Source organism: Rhea pennata, chromosome 22 (genome assembly GCF_028389875.1).
Source record: "Rhea pennata isolate bPtePen1 chromosome 22, bPtePen1.pri, whole genome shotgun sequence".
Classification (NCBI taxonomy): Eukaryota; Metazoa; Chordata; class Aves; order Rheiformes; family Rheidae; genus Rhea; species Rhea pennata.
In genome coordinates, this window is record NC_084684.1 from 215,340 (window position 1) to 230,747 (window position 15,408).

At 46.2% G+C, this 15,408-nt stretch overlaps 2 protein-coding genes and 1 long non-coding RNA gene across 9 annotated transcripts in view; 2 read left to right on the plus strand and 1 right to left on the minus strand.

The window, feature by feature from the left end:
- The window catches only part of DDI2 (DNA damage inducible 1 homolog 2), a 28,122-nt gene extending 20,255 nt beyond the window's left edge, over nt 1-7,867 (plus strand). For 3 of the 4 annotated variants that reach the window (XM_062593626.1, XM_062593628.1, XM_062593627.1), the window contains one exon: nt 1,084-7,867. In XM_062593626.1, coding sequence (XP_062449610.1) covers nt 1,084-2,996 — 1,913 coding nt within the window. In that variant the 3' untranslated portion in view covers nt 2,997-7,867. The remainder of the gene's footprint in view (nt 1-1,083) is intronic. The other variant, XM_062593631.1, reaches the window with a different exon arrangement.
- Nucleotides 1-12,627, minus strand: part of LOC134150093 (uncharacterized) — a 31,600-nt gene extending 18,973 nt beyond the window's left edge. Inside the window, exons 1-2 of one of the 2 annotated variants that reach the window (XR_009960598.1) lie at nt 12,607-12,627; nt 11,308-11,415 (exon numbers count right to left, since the gene is read on the minus strand). This is a non-coding gene — a long non-coding RNA (uncharacterized LOC134150093). Of the gene's footprint in view, nt 1-11,307; nt 11,734-12,606 lie in introns of those variants that run through there. The other variant, XR_009960597.1, reaches the window with a different exon arrangement.
- A 661-nt stretch (nt 12,628-13,288) lies between these two features.
- The window catches only part of PLEKHM2 (pleckstrin homology and RUN domain containing M2), a 30,581-nt gene continuing 28,461 nt past the window's right edge, over nt 13,289-15,408 (plus strand). For all 3 annotated transcript variants that reach the window (XM_062593368.1, XM_062593371.1, XM_062593369.1), the window contains exon 1: nt 13,289-13,366. In XM_062593368.1, coding sequence (XP_062449352.1) covers nt 13,307-13,366 — 60 coding nt within the window. In that variant the 5' untranslated portion in view covers nt 13,289-13,306. The remainder of the gene's footprint in view (nt 13,367-15,408) is intronic.

Consider the following 15,408-nt stretch of genomic DNA (forward strand, 5'->3'; position numbering starts at 1 on the left):
TGCATAGCTATCTGATCTGAAGTGAATCTAAGTCTTAATGCCTCTAATTCCTATACTTTGAAAGTCTTGCACTCTTTGTGGAGAATGTTAATACCAACATACCTGAATTATGTGATAATCTGCTAAACTGTCTTTCACTTCAAATGTATATAGACTCCCAGGTGTGTTGGCATTCTGTAAGTAAAACCTCAAAGGTTGCCTATTTCTGTTACATGAAAACTGCTTCAACAAAGGCTTTTCTCAAAGATGCCAGTTGGCAGCTAGTTTTCTTTCTACACAACAGCAAACAGCATTATTTTATAAGTTAAGCGTAAAGTATTTTATATCCATGATTGAAGTTCAAGCTGGCATAATCTCATGGAGGATGTTTGCTGACCTCTGAATATCTTGCTTTCTAATCACTGCATACACTAACATATTGAAGAAAATACTCTTTGCTGTCATTATCATATCTGCACTGATACTGAGGTGGAAAAAAATGATTTTCCTTGGCTTACGTTCCTGATTTAAGGCAAAGGTTATGGCTGAAGAAAACCTAAAATTATTTTAAGCTTCAACAAACTACTGAGTAGCATCTGTGAAGCCTCCCTCTAAAAATACTGTGTATTTGTATGCTGCTGGAGTATCTCTTTTCTGTATCACAAAGTGTAGATCTTGCTGCTCTTTGAAAAAATGACTCTTAAAAGTGAGATTCTGGGATTTCATTATCTTCTCAGTGACTCTAGATATATTTGCTTACTTTGAAGTGTTAAGTGTCCTGTAGTTGTGAGCTCTCCAAGCACCTTGGAACTGGCTTCTTTTGTCTTTTGCTGTCAGTAATTAAGTGTCTGCAGTTGGAGTATAGCTATTGGATTTTGCCTTTAGTTAATATTCAGAGCATTCTGGACAGTCTGTAACAACTCTTCTCACAATAACTAATGATAGGTGGAGTGGTGCTCTGCCGAGTAATTTCCAAATGGACACGGTGTGCCAAGCTGATATGCAAACTATCCTTTTAGCTTTGTATTCCAAAGGTAGAAATACTAGAAAAATGGTGGTTCTCATACATCTTAACTACTTCTTTCTCTTTCTCTCTACACATAGAGAATAGTGACAAAGAAACTACCTCACTGGAAGAGCCCTTATTACCAGCTTCTGATGGGTTTCAAAATCCAGTCAAGTCTTCAGAACTAAGTTCCAAGATCTGTAATCCCACAAATCAATTACTTGATCGTTCCATCTCTGCCCCTGCTTCAATTTGCTCATCCATATCTAATCTCGCAGAGCCCATTGATCCTAAAGCCGTGAAGTCTTTGGAGCCTTCAGATGAATGCCAGATAACCCCAGAAAAAGAACATCCTCTCTTATTACAGCATCTTTCCAATAATGCTTCTTTGACAAATAATGACTGTCCTCTACAGATGGAGGAGGTAACCTGTCACAGTCCAGCTTGCCTTTCACAGAACACACTCGAAGAAACATTTGTTGCTGACAGTCTAAAGGAATGTAATACTAAGGAACAAGGCCGTGGCCAGGAATCTCCTTTGGAAGTGACACAAGAAAACAGCTTGGCTGACACTGCTACTAAGCACGGGCAAAATCAAGAAGTACCTTTGTCTTCAGAACAAGAGGAACAAAAGGATAAGCTTCCCACAGATCATCAGATTTGCAAAGAACCAGTGAATGAACATCTGGAGAAACAAAATGAGACAACTGACCTAGAATGTCCTTGCAATATTGATGAGGTTGAGAAACCTGCTGTGGAAGAAGATTGTACAGGCATCGAGCCAGAAAACTCTCCTACAGAAACAAGAGGAAATGAACTGGAGAAAGTAGGTCTTTCCTGCGTGAAAGAGAAGATTCAAATGTCAGAGCCCTGTAGCTGTATGCACACAGAAACCTTTATGGAAATAGATGTAGTTGAGCAGTCCATAGCTGATGTGCCCATCTCAGCAAGCAAGCAGGAGTGGCAGGCTGAGAATAGAAGTGTATCTGATGTAAACTTGGATCCCCTTTCTATGGAGGTGGAGTCACTGAAGTCTGAATCCTCCTTGAATAATCCGGTTTCCACTAGTGATGTACTGCAGTCTAAAAGCACCAATGAAATTCCTGCAAAGTATGAGCTATCTAATTTAACCACTGAAAACAGCTCTTCCCCCTCCAGCATCTGTCAGCTGGACAGTGACTCAGGAGCATCCTCAGAAGAGCCATGTTTCTCTCTAGCCTCAGCCTTGAAAGAGCTTCATAAACTCTTGATTATCAATCGTAAAGGAGAATGTAAAATCCTTGCATCTGAAGAAGTCTCTCAGTTGGAAGTGGTTCACAAAGAACAAGGAAAACAAAAGGGGCTTTCTGAAGATAAGCATAATGACTTGGATTCAAGCAGCCAGGAACGGAGTTGCTCCTTCTATAAGGAGAGGTCTGAAGGTAAAAATGCAGGGCAACAACTAGGGGAAGAGCACTGTGATTGTGGAGTAGAAAACAGCTGTGTCACGTGTATCAGTTGCACACAGTCAGCTGTCAGAAACAATCCTATAGAGATGCAGAAGCTTTCGGGTAAGAGTGATCTGATCATGCTGAATTCTGCCGTGACATCTGATGACCAGCAAAAGAGCTGTGAGCAGGCAAATATTTTGGCAGAATGTGATCAGAGTCCAACAAGTCTGACTTCAGAGCAAAATGCATCTGTTTCTTCTAAACCTACTTTAGATGAAGATATGTCTCAAGATACTCAGAGCTTGTTCACAGGAGCATCTGGGAGAAGCAATGCCTCAGCTCCTGAAGGTCCATGGCCATTGTGTGGGTTTGAGGAACCACTGCTGCATCTACATGCTGGCTCTTCTGAACTTACCTCTGTTGCTTCTCCACTGCCTGCTTTCCCTGCGGCTGACATTGATCGGATTCTTTGCGCTGGTTTTACCATGCGGGAAGCTCTTGAAGCTTTGGAACAAGCAGATGGAAATGCAGATCTTGCTCTTCTCATTTTGCTAGCCAAGAGTATCGTTGTTCCTACATAACTACAGAAGAAGCAGCTGACTGGAGTGTCTTTTCTTTTAAAGGACCTATCTAAATTATACATCATAACATACGAGCAGAATGTTGAGCCAGATTTTTTAATTATTTGCAGCCAAAGTAACTTGTCTCTTCTGTTTTACTTTTTAAATTTTGCCTTTTAAAAGAAAACATCCTAGCATTGTGTGGACAGGATAGCTTTTAATTCTTATGACGCATACTGGGTTAAAATTGTTCTTATTTAAATGTACAATTTCAGAATAAGCTCCAATGTTGCAAATAAAAAGCAGAAGCCATTCAGATCACCACCACCACCCTGTCCACCACAAAGCCGATTGCAAAGTGAATTGAATGTGCCTCTGTGTGTGGCCAGAGGCAAGGCCCAGCACATGCTGTTACAGAATAAGAGGTGCACACTGAGTTCAGTATGATGCAGGTGCAAAACAGAGCTTGTCCCAATGGACTGAGGATTCATACCAGTTTTAGCTCTCCTATGCTTTGTAACCCAATGTCCATCTGTGATGCTGACAATTACAGTAGCTACTAAAGGTATGTAGGTGTCAACAGGTCTTGGGATGTGTAAACCTTTGTGAGGGGGGTGAAGGGGATTTTGAAAGTGTGCATTTTTGTGTGTGCACATTGAAAGCTGATGCCTACTTTTGCCAAACCCTTTGTGCTATTGGGCCAGTGTGTTAAAGTTTACAATGTGGGGATTGGGAGATGGGGAGGAGAAGGGAAGGGTTTAGAACTTGGTGCTACCAAAAACAAGAGTTGTAGTAACTTACTTGAAGATGTGCTGGTACTAGTCGTAAGCAGGGGGAAAGGGAAAAGGTTGTATTTTAGTTTTCTGGCCTTGCCCACGTAATGTTCCCCCATACAAAAGAACAAGCTCAGCCACCTAAGGCAAATATTTGATGATGAAATTGCTTAACAAACAGATAGTGTGTATTATGGCTCCTGTCCTCCCCCTTCCCCTCCTCTTGCCCCTCAAAGAATAAACTCAGTTTAGTGGATGCATTCTCTATGCACTGAGTAGGCATGTGATTAGAGAAATGAAGAAGAAAAAATCAGCTTTGCACTAGTTTATCCTGATATTTGGGGATGACCAGCCTCTCAGCTGTGGAAATTCAGATTGCAGTAAGCCTTTAGTGGCTTGCGGGGTACCAGTTTAATACCTCTTAAAGAGTGAGGGCTCTCCAATAGGGTTTATGAAACAAATGCACTGATGTGGCTTCTGCATTACAACCGTTGTGGCCTTCTGGGAAGTCCTTGGTGAGAAGCCTGCCTGACTGGGACCCACCGAGGCTCTGCTGTAGGAAGCCCTTTCCAGGTGCTTTTTTGGGGGGAGGAACTACTACTTGATGCTCTGCATGGCCCCAAAATGCTGCTGGGGCTGGGGAAAGGGAGGGAAAGCATGGTTGAAACATGATACCAAATCTGAAGTAGGAACTCCTACCTAATCCTACTTGCAAATCTCTCAAGTGGCTTTGTGTAAAATGTTAATCTCTAATTTTCTGCTTTGAACTAAATCTGAAGTGATGACTCAACAGCAGCTGAATGAAAATCCAATGTGCTTTGTTCATGGTTTTCATTTGTTGTTATCATTGTCTCAGGCCTGTTCCCGTTTTTTTTTGTTTTGTTTTGTTTTGTTTTCCCGTTGCTTAGCAGGTCTGCCTATGTGTATGCTAGGCTTTTTCATGTGGGGTGGCATTTAAGAACACCACAAATTTGGTTTCATCTGTAAACTTGCAGGAGTTTCTGTCAGTGAGCAGTGTTTGTCAGATTTTCTTAGATGTTTGGGTAGCCAAGAGATGCTTTGGAATATAAAATGGCTGTGAGGCATTCTTCTTTCTGTCTAGAGCTTTTTAATAAGCTATGAATGTACCAGCCAGGCCTGGGGCTCCCGAACACACTTAGCTCACGTCCTACTGCTCATGATGCCAGCAGCATGTGTGTGAAGAAAGCAGTGTTTGGCTGTCTGGGCAGTGTTTGTGTTATGGGTTGCAAGCCCCTTGCCTGAGCCAACATGAAGCACCATCAAGCTCAAACTGAGTTACTGAGACAGGACTACAGCTTTGTGATTTCTGCTGTGCAGGTGGTAGGAGTTACCCCTGCCGAAGTTTTTAAATATTCTCTTTGCAGTGAGCACCCTGAATCCAGCAAAGGCCCCTTCTGTCAAGGGTACCACTTGGGCTGGTACAAGACTACAGTCTCCTCAGATCTCTTCCTAGCGGCCTTAGGAAATAAGATACACTATTAGACCTATCCTCATCTGTATCTGGTTCACTATCAAAAGCAACAGCTAGAAGGAAGCTCCCAGCTCTCAGATCCAGAGTATCCTCTGTCTAAACAGCCAGTGTAATCTCCAAATTCATGCCACAGGTCTCAGTGAGGTGGTCCTTGGAGCAAGCCTTCATCTGGTACATGGGGTTAGTATGCTGAACATAACCAGCTGTGGGTCTGCCCTCTTGGATGTGCAAGAGCTGAATTTGCACCCTTAGCCTGCAGGTTAATTTACTGCCAGGTTCTTGCAGCATCAGATGTTAGCCATTCAATGTTATACCCTTTTCATATTTACACTTAATGTTTTTAGACGCAATTGCATAGCTAGATGAAGTACAGCTGCTTTGCACCAGACTGGTTAAAGTTTCTAGTTTTATGGCCACGTTTACTTAGAATGCATATACAGAATTCTGTAAAAGCTTTAGAGCATCAGCCAGTTTGCTTCATGGTCAGTTTTATTCTTTGTCAAGTATAATTAGTTTTTGAAATTTACCTTTCTGCCAAAGCTTTATTGAAGTATTTATCAATACTGCCAGAATTTCCTGAGTAACTTTCTCCAAACTGCTTGAAATGGAAGCTTGACCCCCTTCTATTTATAAAATATTTTTTACAAATATTAATCAAGTTAGTCCAAGCCTGGTGATTTATATCTCTTAGCTTCACAGAGCCTTGCTTTGAGTGAATGGCTATGTGCTGATAAATTAGGGGAAAATTTGGCTTTTCAGGAACAAGATTTAGTTAAGTTCAAGAAAGTTCAGGCAGAGGTAAGTATTTATAAAATTAATATAAAACATTATAGAAATGATGTAGTGAATGCTGTCTAAAAGTTGTGCTGTTTTAACATGCGTCTGTGTTCTTTCTGCTGTACGCAAACATCCTTTGCTCAGTCATTAGCAATTTCTCCTGGCCCAAGAAGTGGGAATACTTCTCCCTTTTAGCAGGAATGGCAGACTCTGCTAAAGCTTGCTGGCTAGAGTTGGGGGATAAAGGTGAAGGCTCTTCAGGTTTCCAAGGAGCTGAGTCCCGCTGTGGTTTCTGCAGTAAATCCTTAGCTGTCTGTCCATATGCTTTGCTCATGTTTACTGTCCCCAGGGTCTTTGCCATGTGTTTGAAGAAATGCCACCAACTGCTACCACTTTCCCAGCCTCTGCGCAGACCCCCTGTGGGCTGGACTGAGAAAAAGGGCATTTTGGGTTCTCATGCCTTAGGCAGAGTTGGGAATGCACCTAGGCATTGGTACTATACGGTATGTCTTGCTAGTGGTGTTCACTCGGAACCAACCTATAAGACAGAATTCCCTCTGAGTGATGAATGTGTCCTGGGCTAAAATGAGGCGTGCTCTGCTCTTCTCATCCTCCTCATTCGTCACTGTTGTAATGTACTAACTGTCATACCAGCTTAGCAAAAATAATTCTTAGCATCTTGCTATGAAAAGTTCATCTATAAAGAATAAAGCAACACAGAAGCTGCTGCTTAAAGATGCCAGTGCCTGTGGGGACCCTTCTGGGTCTGTAGAGTTTGTTTCTGGGTATTTCCTGAAGCCACTGTGGTCATGTACCTTCCTGTTGTTTTTTATAATGTACTGTCTTCCTTAAAAGATACTGAAGGGATATTCCAGCCTCTCATTGAATGCGTGTTTTTATAAATGGGACTCCAGGTGATCTTAGAGATGAAGCTTAGAGCAACAGCTGAAAGTTCCTGGACATTAAGTCTGACAAGAGGAAGAAATACTTCATGGTGACAGTCTCTGGCATGTTTACTTTCTACTGAACAGAGCTGAGCTATACTGAATTATTGTGACAATCTGTCTTGTTGGTAATGTTCACCATTCTATGTAAGATGCTTGGTCTCCAGGACTGTTAACCTCGTACCTCCTACATACGTTCCCTTTTTTCTGTCTTTGTGTCTCCCAAATTCTCCATCCCCTTGCTGTCTCTTTTCCTCAAAAGTAAGCAATATTTAGGTGTACTTGCTGAATGCTTAACTTCCTGATGGAGTTTTCTTTAGAACACTATGCCATTCATGAACAAAAGAAGGAACAGATCCTAGAGGTTTCTTCACCAGACTTGGACTTCTTGCCAAATGGCTCCCCCTAGAACTCAGACATAAATTCAAAGAGAAGTCACCAGGTTTTTTGCCTGCCTGTCTCAGAAGTCACCACGGGGAATAGGGTTGGTTTGGTATACACCATTCCCTTCTGAAGCATTCAAGAGATTTCTTCCTGCACTGTGTAGATCTAGCTTAGTCTGTGATCCAAATGCATAGCAGTTTGGGTTACTCTTTGACTGATGCTTTTTAGCTTAAGAGTTTTACAAACTCATTTAAGGAACTTGAGGGAATCAATACTCAGGAATCCTAAAGCTGGTGTTGCATTTGTGTCATTTACTCTTCTGGGCTGAACATACTGTGGTTGTCCTTGCAGGTGGTCGAAGGGAGGAGAGGTTTTGTCATCAGATAAGGGTTCTGCCCAAAGTAATACACACTTGATTCTTTTTTTGATTTTGTTTTTTAATATCCGGGGACTGTTTATCAACAAAATTGATGTGTAAAAATTTGATATTTAAATAAGAATAAAAACTTTATCATAATGTTGCTTGATTCGTCTGTCTGTATTTCTGAGGTAGGCATCTCTGCACTCAAATCCTTCTCTGGCTTTTTTCCAAGGCTAAGGGGATTTTTGTATCACAAACATTGGCATTTTGAACATAATAAATAGAAACCTACGCTTAAAAACAGTGCTGTTTGCAGGAGCTGAAAGCAGGCATGAGAAATGCATGAGTTTCCCTTCTACAGAGATGGGCTGGTGACTTTAAAGTGTTAGACTGATTTAAATGCTACATTTTGTATTGTAGCCACAGCATTGTGTTTGCTAGAAAGATGAATGAGTTACTCCTCACACTTCCTATGTAGATATCTCACTTCCAGCTAGATTAGAAGACAGGGCTTTTTTTTTTTTTTAGGCAGAAGGAAGAACTTGAAGCTAATCTCTCCTTGTGATATCCAAAAAAAGGCATTTGTGTGCCTAAAAAGCTTCTGAGAGTTTGTTTCAATTAAAAATAACTGTAAAAAAAAATCCTATTCCCTTAGTTCATTATAGAAAAGGTGTAAGAATTGATGCAAGGAGATGTCATGTTTTATACCAAGCTGCTCCACTGCATTTTGGCTATTGGGGCAGATCTCACTTGGTTTTGAAAAGGGGAGGTAGGGGATATTCTTCCTCTGAAACCTGTGGTGCCCAGGTTGACAGCATTTGTTTCAGGGAGCACTAATTCCTTTATCATATCTTGAAAAATAGTAATGTGCTGTCCCTTGAGACATGCACTGAGTTTTGACCATTGAATCTCAGACACTTGGCCAGTAGCTACTGTTAGTACAAGATCTGAAGAGACATGCCTTAATGAACACATCTGTTTAAGTGTAGCAATCTGTTACTATGACAAAGCAATGTTGTTTTTCTCATCATGTGCCTGGCAAATCACTTCAGAGTTCTGTGTGATACTATGTCATCGCTATATGGCTAAATGATTTATGCCATTAAGGCTGGTATTTATTAGAAAAGCAAAACTACATCTTGAATTCTGGTCTTGAGCAAGGAAGGGAGAAGCTTTTAACCAGTGGGCTGCTACAGTTGCATTCCTGCGTTGGCCAAAATGACTGCAGTCTCTTCCCCTTGGAAATGATTTGAGACCAAATGTGCTTATTGCCTGAAACTATTTTGAGCCCTAAGGCCTTGTCCATTCTACATTATGCAGTTCTTTTGATACTGTATGCAAGTGCAAATTAATTATGTAGTTAGGGTTGCATTCATGTTTGGGATTGTCCTAGCCTATCTGATTCAAGGTGCTTGGTGCTCTTAAGGCTGCAGCCCCTTTATCACCAAGAGAGGTTCAGACCCTTTTGTAGTTTAAACCCTATTGCAAGTGGTTGTATTTTTCTTATTTATCTTTATGGACCCCCTGGGAGTAGCACAAGGGATGCCCTCACAGGTCTACAATATAAATACCACAGATGGAGGTTACTGTGGTTAGTCACATGGGTGTGGAAGTTGCATTGCAACCAGGAGCTGGATACAGAGAGGCAAGCATTGCATCGTACACCCTTCAACCCCGGAATAGTCTGGACAATGGTCAACAAAAGAAATGTGACTTAAATATAATTCATAAACTCAGCAATGCCAGTGATTGCAGCCTACTGCCTCACCTCTCTGCAGCCCCGTGGTCTTAGCATGTGCCTTGTGTCACTGTCAAGTTGGGTGCCCTTTGGGTTGGTAAGTCAACAGAATGGGATTTGAGAAATCCTGCAGTCCAGCCTGCCTTCTGATTCACTCTGGCCTAGAGTCATTTGTGCGCTCTGCTTCCTCTTTCTGCTGGTGGTAAATGGGGCAAAGGATCCCCTCAGAAGCATACTGTGAAGATCACTGTACTATTACATAACTGTCTCTGGCAGCAAAGCATGCTAATTACAAGGTACTGTCATGATTGCCAATAGAAAACATCTAGTCATGTGGACAAGGATGTCAATAGTTGGTGGTTGAAATCCCACACAACAGCAGTTGCCGAAGGAGTGACTAGTTTTGAGTGTCTGACAAAAAATCAAAATGGGAAATACTTCCAAATCAAACACTTGTTCTTGGCTGTGGAAATGCGGATGCGCTCGTAAGGCTGCAGCCACTCCACTGGTAATCAGATGCATGGCTTGCTGTTTACTCATCCTGATGATTACACTACAGTTTTTTGGGTTTTTTTTCCTTCTCTTTTCTTAATCTTGTTTTGATCCTCAGCTCCCTAGAGGATTTGCCTCTATTCCTCATCTTCATACTCCTCAGTAACAGCAAATTGTCACGATACATAGCCCCCAAACCTGTTTCTTTTTTAATGTAATTACACTGATCTGCAATTTTTCTTCCCGAAGTCTATCCTACTGCCTCCTGAAGCCTTTCACGTGCCTCTCTAATATCCTTCCTGAGTATTGGCAAACTACTTCTGAAGTGCCCTATGACTACACTGTATGATAAGGTATGTATCTTGGGAAGACAGCATCTTGCACTTAGCAAAGTGTGTCAAAGGAGAAATGATCTACCTTAATGATTCACTGTGTCCTTCCTCTCCATTCCATTATTCGACAAGCTCCCAATCTCTCCTGTTTTTATGAGCAATGTTCTTCATGCTAACTCTGGGCTGTAAAAACACAACAAAGAGCCTTCTCCTGGCCCAAAGTGTTGAAACTCTCATGGGAAGATGGCAGAAAGCAGGCTAAGATATGGGGAGAGTAGGATGATACCTCCTAAGCTTCTGTAGTGAGAATGGGAGCTGCCTTTAAATGCTGGGAGCACATGCTCCTGCAGAGTTTCCAGTGTAAATCTATAATTGCATGGTGGGTGTTTTAAGGGATTATAATCAACTCACTGGATGCAGTAAATGTCTGTAATGCTCCCTGCTGTGTTGTACAGCCTTCTGCAGCATGTGAGTGCCAAGTGCCATAAGCCCAGGTACAAAGAGGCTGGACAGAGAAACTGCAGAGTCACAGTAACAGCTTTGTACGTGTATGGGAAGAGGGGCAAAGGCTTGGGGTAAAACAGAGACCAAGGTGTTCAAAACATGCAGGCAAACTGTAAGAGACCGGGAATTCTGCTGTACCATCAGATGATACAGGAGTATACCCTTTGCTGTGCCTAGAGCCTTCAGAGCAATGAAGAATGCAAACAGATAAACTTAACTGCCAACTGGTACTGTACAGCTTGTTTCCTTCATACCCTGAGCACACTTTAAATCCTAAAATACACCATTAAGGAATAAAACAACGTGTTTGACCTGCCATGCTTCTTTAAAGGCGCTTACTTGAGCTTCCTGGTCTGTTTTAACTCTCCACTGACTTGTTACGGATCAGACAGAAGATGTTGCATGCACAAATTTGTTACTAAGTAGTTGTGTGTGCATATCTGTGTGTCATTTTTCCTCTTTGTTCCTCTGTAATCCTCTACTGCTGCCTACCTCATTTATTTTAATTGTAAGCGTTCAGCAAGAGAGGCCTTACCTTCTTCCTCATCTCTTGAGACAGTAGTAGTCCCGAGCGCTGATCCCTGTTGTAGCTCACATGGTGCAACACCTCTGCTGCTTCTGCTGCTGTTGTCATTAGAGGAAGCTGAGATGGGAAACGAAGAGGAGTTCTGCAGTTTGCTTCTGGCTGTGTTTTAACCCGAGTGCTTACACGCTTTCATTCCCTTCCCTTCCCTGGAAGATTCTCCTGTAGTTTCTAAAGCTGTCCGACTGGCTGGGCCATTCGTGCAGTGACTGCAGGGAAAGGGCAGACTCGGCCTGATACGTTTGCTCTGTGCAAGCCCTTGCTTGGCCCATCCCATCCCTGCCAAGACAGTATTTACAGAAAAAAGGGGCGGGAATAGAACAGAGAATGTGTTTATGAGGGCTGCTGGCTTTTCCTTTTTTAACTGCTTTTGCTTTCAGTTTCATTTTCAGTTATCAGGGTTGACTGTCAAAGGCACAAGCAGCCAGACCCCAAGAAACAGAAGCTGAAAGGCTGAGCCCTTCGCCTGAATCTCAGGAAGAGGCTTTATTATTAATTTTGCTTTTTGTTTCTTTATTTCCCCCTGCCTAAGAGCAGTTAGGCTTCAGCCCCAGGCCTTAGCTGTGTCCTGTGATGGGTAGTGGGGCTTTCATTTATTTTCCTTCATTTTATTGCAGAGTTTTGGGTTTTTTTCCTAGCCCATCAAAATAGCTACTTGCTTTTGTGTTTTAGGATTTGCACTCTGTCCTAGTATCTTCTCTAAAAAAATGAATAGCGCTTCTGGTCCCTTAACGGGGCCCACCACACCGATAAATAACATTGGTGTTTGACAAGAATTCAAACTGAATTCCTGTGGGCAGGAAGGGACGAGCTCAGGGGATATTAAAACTGGGCTTTTTGGTGTTTTGCTTTTTGGGCACCACCTCCCTGGCGCCCACCTCACCCCATGGCCCCTCACAACACCTGACGCCACCTTGACCCACATCCCCTCACCCCACACCCCCTTGCTCTCCAGCCCCGTTGCCTCATGGCCCCTCACCCGCCATGTCCTCTCATGCCCCACTTCCCCTCGCACTCCCCATCCCCTCGCACCCCCCATCCCCTCATGCCCCAGCCCCCTCAACCCACATCCTCACATCCCACACCCCTTCATCCCACATCCCCTCACGCCCCATGTCCCTTCAACCCACATCCTCTCACGCCCCAGCCCCCTCGCCCCGCATCCCCTCACACCCCAGCCCCCTCACCCCATGTCACCTCATGCCCCATGTCCCTCGCCCCCCACATCCCCTCACGCCCAAGCCCCCTCACCCCATGTCTCCTCATGCCCCATGTCCCTCGCCCCCCACATCTCCTCACGCCCCAGTCCCCTCGCCCCACATCCCCTCATGCCCCAGCCCCCTCACCCCATGTCTCCTCATGCCCCATGTCCCTCGCCCCCCACATCTCCTCACGCCCCAGTCCCCTCGCCCCACATCCCCTCATGCCCCAGCCCCCTCACCCCATGTCTCCTCATGCCCCATGTCCCTCGCCCCCCACATCTCCTCACGCCCCAGTCCCCTCGCCCCACATCCCCTCACGCCCCAGCCCCCTCACCCCATGTCTCCTCATGCCCCATGTCCCTCGCCCCCCACATCCCCTCACGCCCCAGCCCCCTCGCTGCGCCGAGGCCGGGCCCGCGCCGCGCCGGGACGGAGGCGGAGGCTGCCGCGTCCCCTCCCCGCTGACCTCAGTTCCTGGCGGAGCGCAGCGCCCGTCACGAGCGCGCCGCGGCGGCCGCTCGGCTCCCCCGGCCCCGCCGCGCTGCCCGGCCCGGCCCGGCCCGGCCATGGGGCGCTGAGCGGCGGCGGCGGCCCGGGCGGGCGGCCCCGGAGGCGGCAGGACGGAGGCGGCGGGCGGCGGGCGGCGGGGCGGCGAGGGGGCCCGGCGGGCGGGCCGGGCCTCGGGCTGCGCCGGGCGGGCGCGGCGGCGGCGGGCGGCGGCGGCGGCGGCGGCGGCGGGCGGCGGCGCCATGGAGCCGGCCGAGGTGAAGGACCGCATCCTGGAGAACATCTCCCTCTCCGTCAAGAAGGTGGGCGAGGGGGCCCGGCGGCGCGGGGCCGGCTTGGGGCTGCCCCCTCCACGGTAGGGACGTCCCCGGGGACACCCGGGGGCCGTGGGGCGGGGACATCCCTACGGACTCCCTGGATCCCCCCCTCCCCTCCCCGGGCCAGGGCTGTGGGGCACGGGAGATCCCTAGTGACCCCTCTGGGACCCTCCTTGCCTAGGCTGTGGGGCAGGGGACATCTCTGGGACCCCCTGCTAGGGCTATTGGGCTTGAGACATCCCTAAGGACACCCCTAGGGACTTCCTTTGTGAGGGCAGTGGGGCCAGGGGATAGCCCTAGGGATTGCTGTGCCATAGCTGTGGGGTAGAAGACATCCCTAGGGACCCTCTCCAGGGCAATGGAGCAGGAGAAATCTCCTGTGCCTGGGAACACCCCCTAGGGAAACCCACCACTGCCTCTGCTAGGGTTGTGGGGCTGGAGCATGGCCCTCGGGACCCCCTTGTAACAGATGTTGAGGTTGGGGACACTTGGGGGACTCTGTGCTGGGAGCATGGGGTCAAGGACACCCCAGGGACACCCCACCACCACCTCTGCCTGGGGCGTGGAGCAAAGGGACACCTTTAGGGTCTCCTTTGCAGGGGGTGTTGGTTTGGGGACAGCTCTAGGGACCCCCTGTGCTGAGGGTATAAGGTTGAAAGCTTCCTCGGACTCCTTCTGCCAGTGACATGGGGCTAAGGACACCTAGTCACCTCTGCTGGGAGAGTGGGGCTGGGGACCCCACTCTGCCAAGGACATGAGTTTCTGTCTGCTGTGAAGCCTCCTGCCCCAGGCAGGGGTCACAACCACATAGGAGAGGATTAAGCCTTGCAGGAGTCACAGTGCCTGGAGCTGGAGCTCCTCGCATCTCTATCAATGTGGCCCTAACCACCTCACTGTACAGTGAGGGCTTTGCTTGTGGCCTTGCCTGGTCCACAAGTGAGCCCTTGCTGTGCTTGAGAAAGACTAGCCAACATAAGCCTTGTTTGAGGAGGCAAAATGGTTTTCTTTGTGTTCTCATCACAAGTCTTGAGGAAAAGGCGACTTTCTAGACTCACTGACATTTCTCCAGTTGCTGGGGTTTCCGCTGCTTTGTGGAGTAGGAGTTCTCCTATGATTTGCAGTGTGTCCTGACACAGATCCATCCGTGAATACTTGCTGTAAGAAGAGTATCATGAGTCGATTCCTGGGACTATTAAGCAAGGGATGGCCTCACCACACCTCTGGGAAGCAGAGGGAATGTGCAGACCTTTCCCATCCTTTGTCTTCTCTTCCATGGCTGAGCTTGTCCTCTGGTGTCGCATCTCTCCATCTTCTAGAAATTAAGGATGATCTTCTGTCTACCTGAAAATCACTAGATGTTCAGCCTTCTCCAAGCTCTGTTATGATGCCCTATAGCGGTGAACTAGCTTGCCTCCATTTCCCCGTAAGTAGTAGGATGTATTACTTCCCTGTCAGGATTCTTTGGACATAATTTATCTGCCTTCAGAAAATCCTTGGGGATCCTTCTTTGGAAATGCTATAAAATCAGCATGGTGGTGGTTTTAATTATTATCATACTTGAGTGAGATTCATCATCTACAGCTCTACCAGCACACCTCTACTTTGACCTACATTCATCCCTGCTAACTCTTGTCTTGCATCAGCAGCGAAGAGAGACCTTTTGGATTTCTCAGTCCTGCCCTGCTAGGCCTTTTGCTTTCCTATTCGGTTCAGAGTTACAGAGATCAGGGAAATGCAGGAACCTACATGAGGCTTCTGGCTGACAGACCAGTTTGCACCATCCCAGTGAAAACAAATTCAGCCACATAGTGAAAGCCCAACACTGACACACCCCTACTTTTTACCCCAGGACAGAGTTCTCTTGCCTCTGGGACGTTGCTCCCCTTCAGCTATGGAGTTACTTTCCCCTCTCCCCCCCCCCGGTGGTTTCCTATCTGATTTCAGCCCTCAAGTCCCTGAAGTTTGTTTTCTCTGGGTTAGTGGGAAGAGTGAGCTTGTAGGTTAGGGGAGTGGGTACCCCTTTCCAC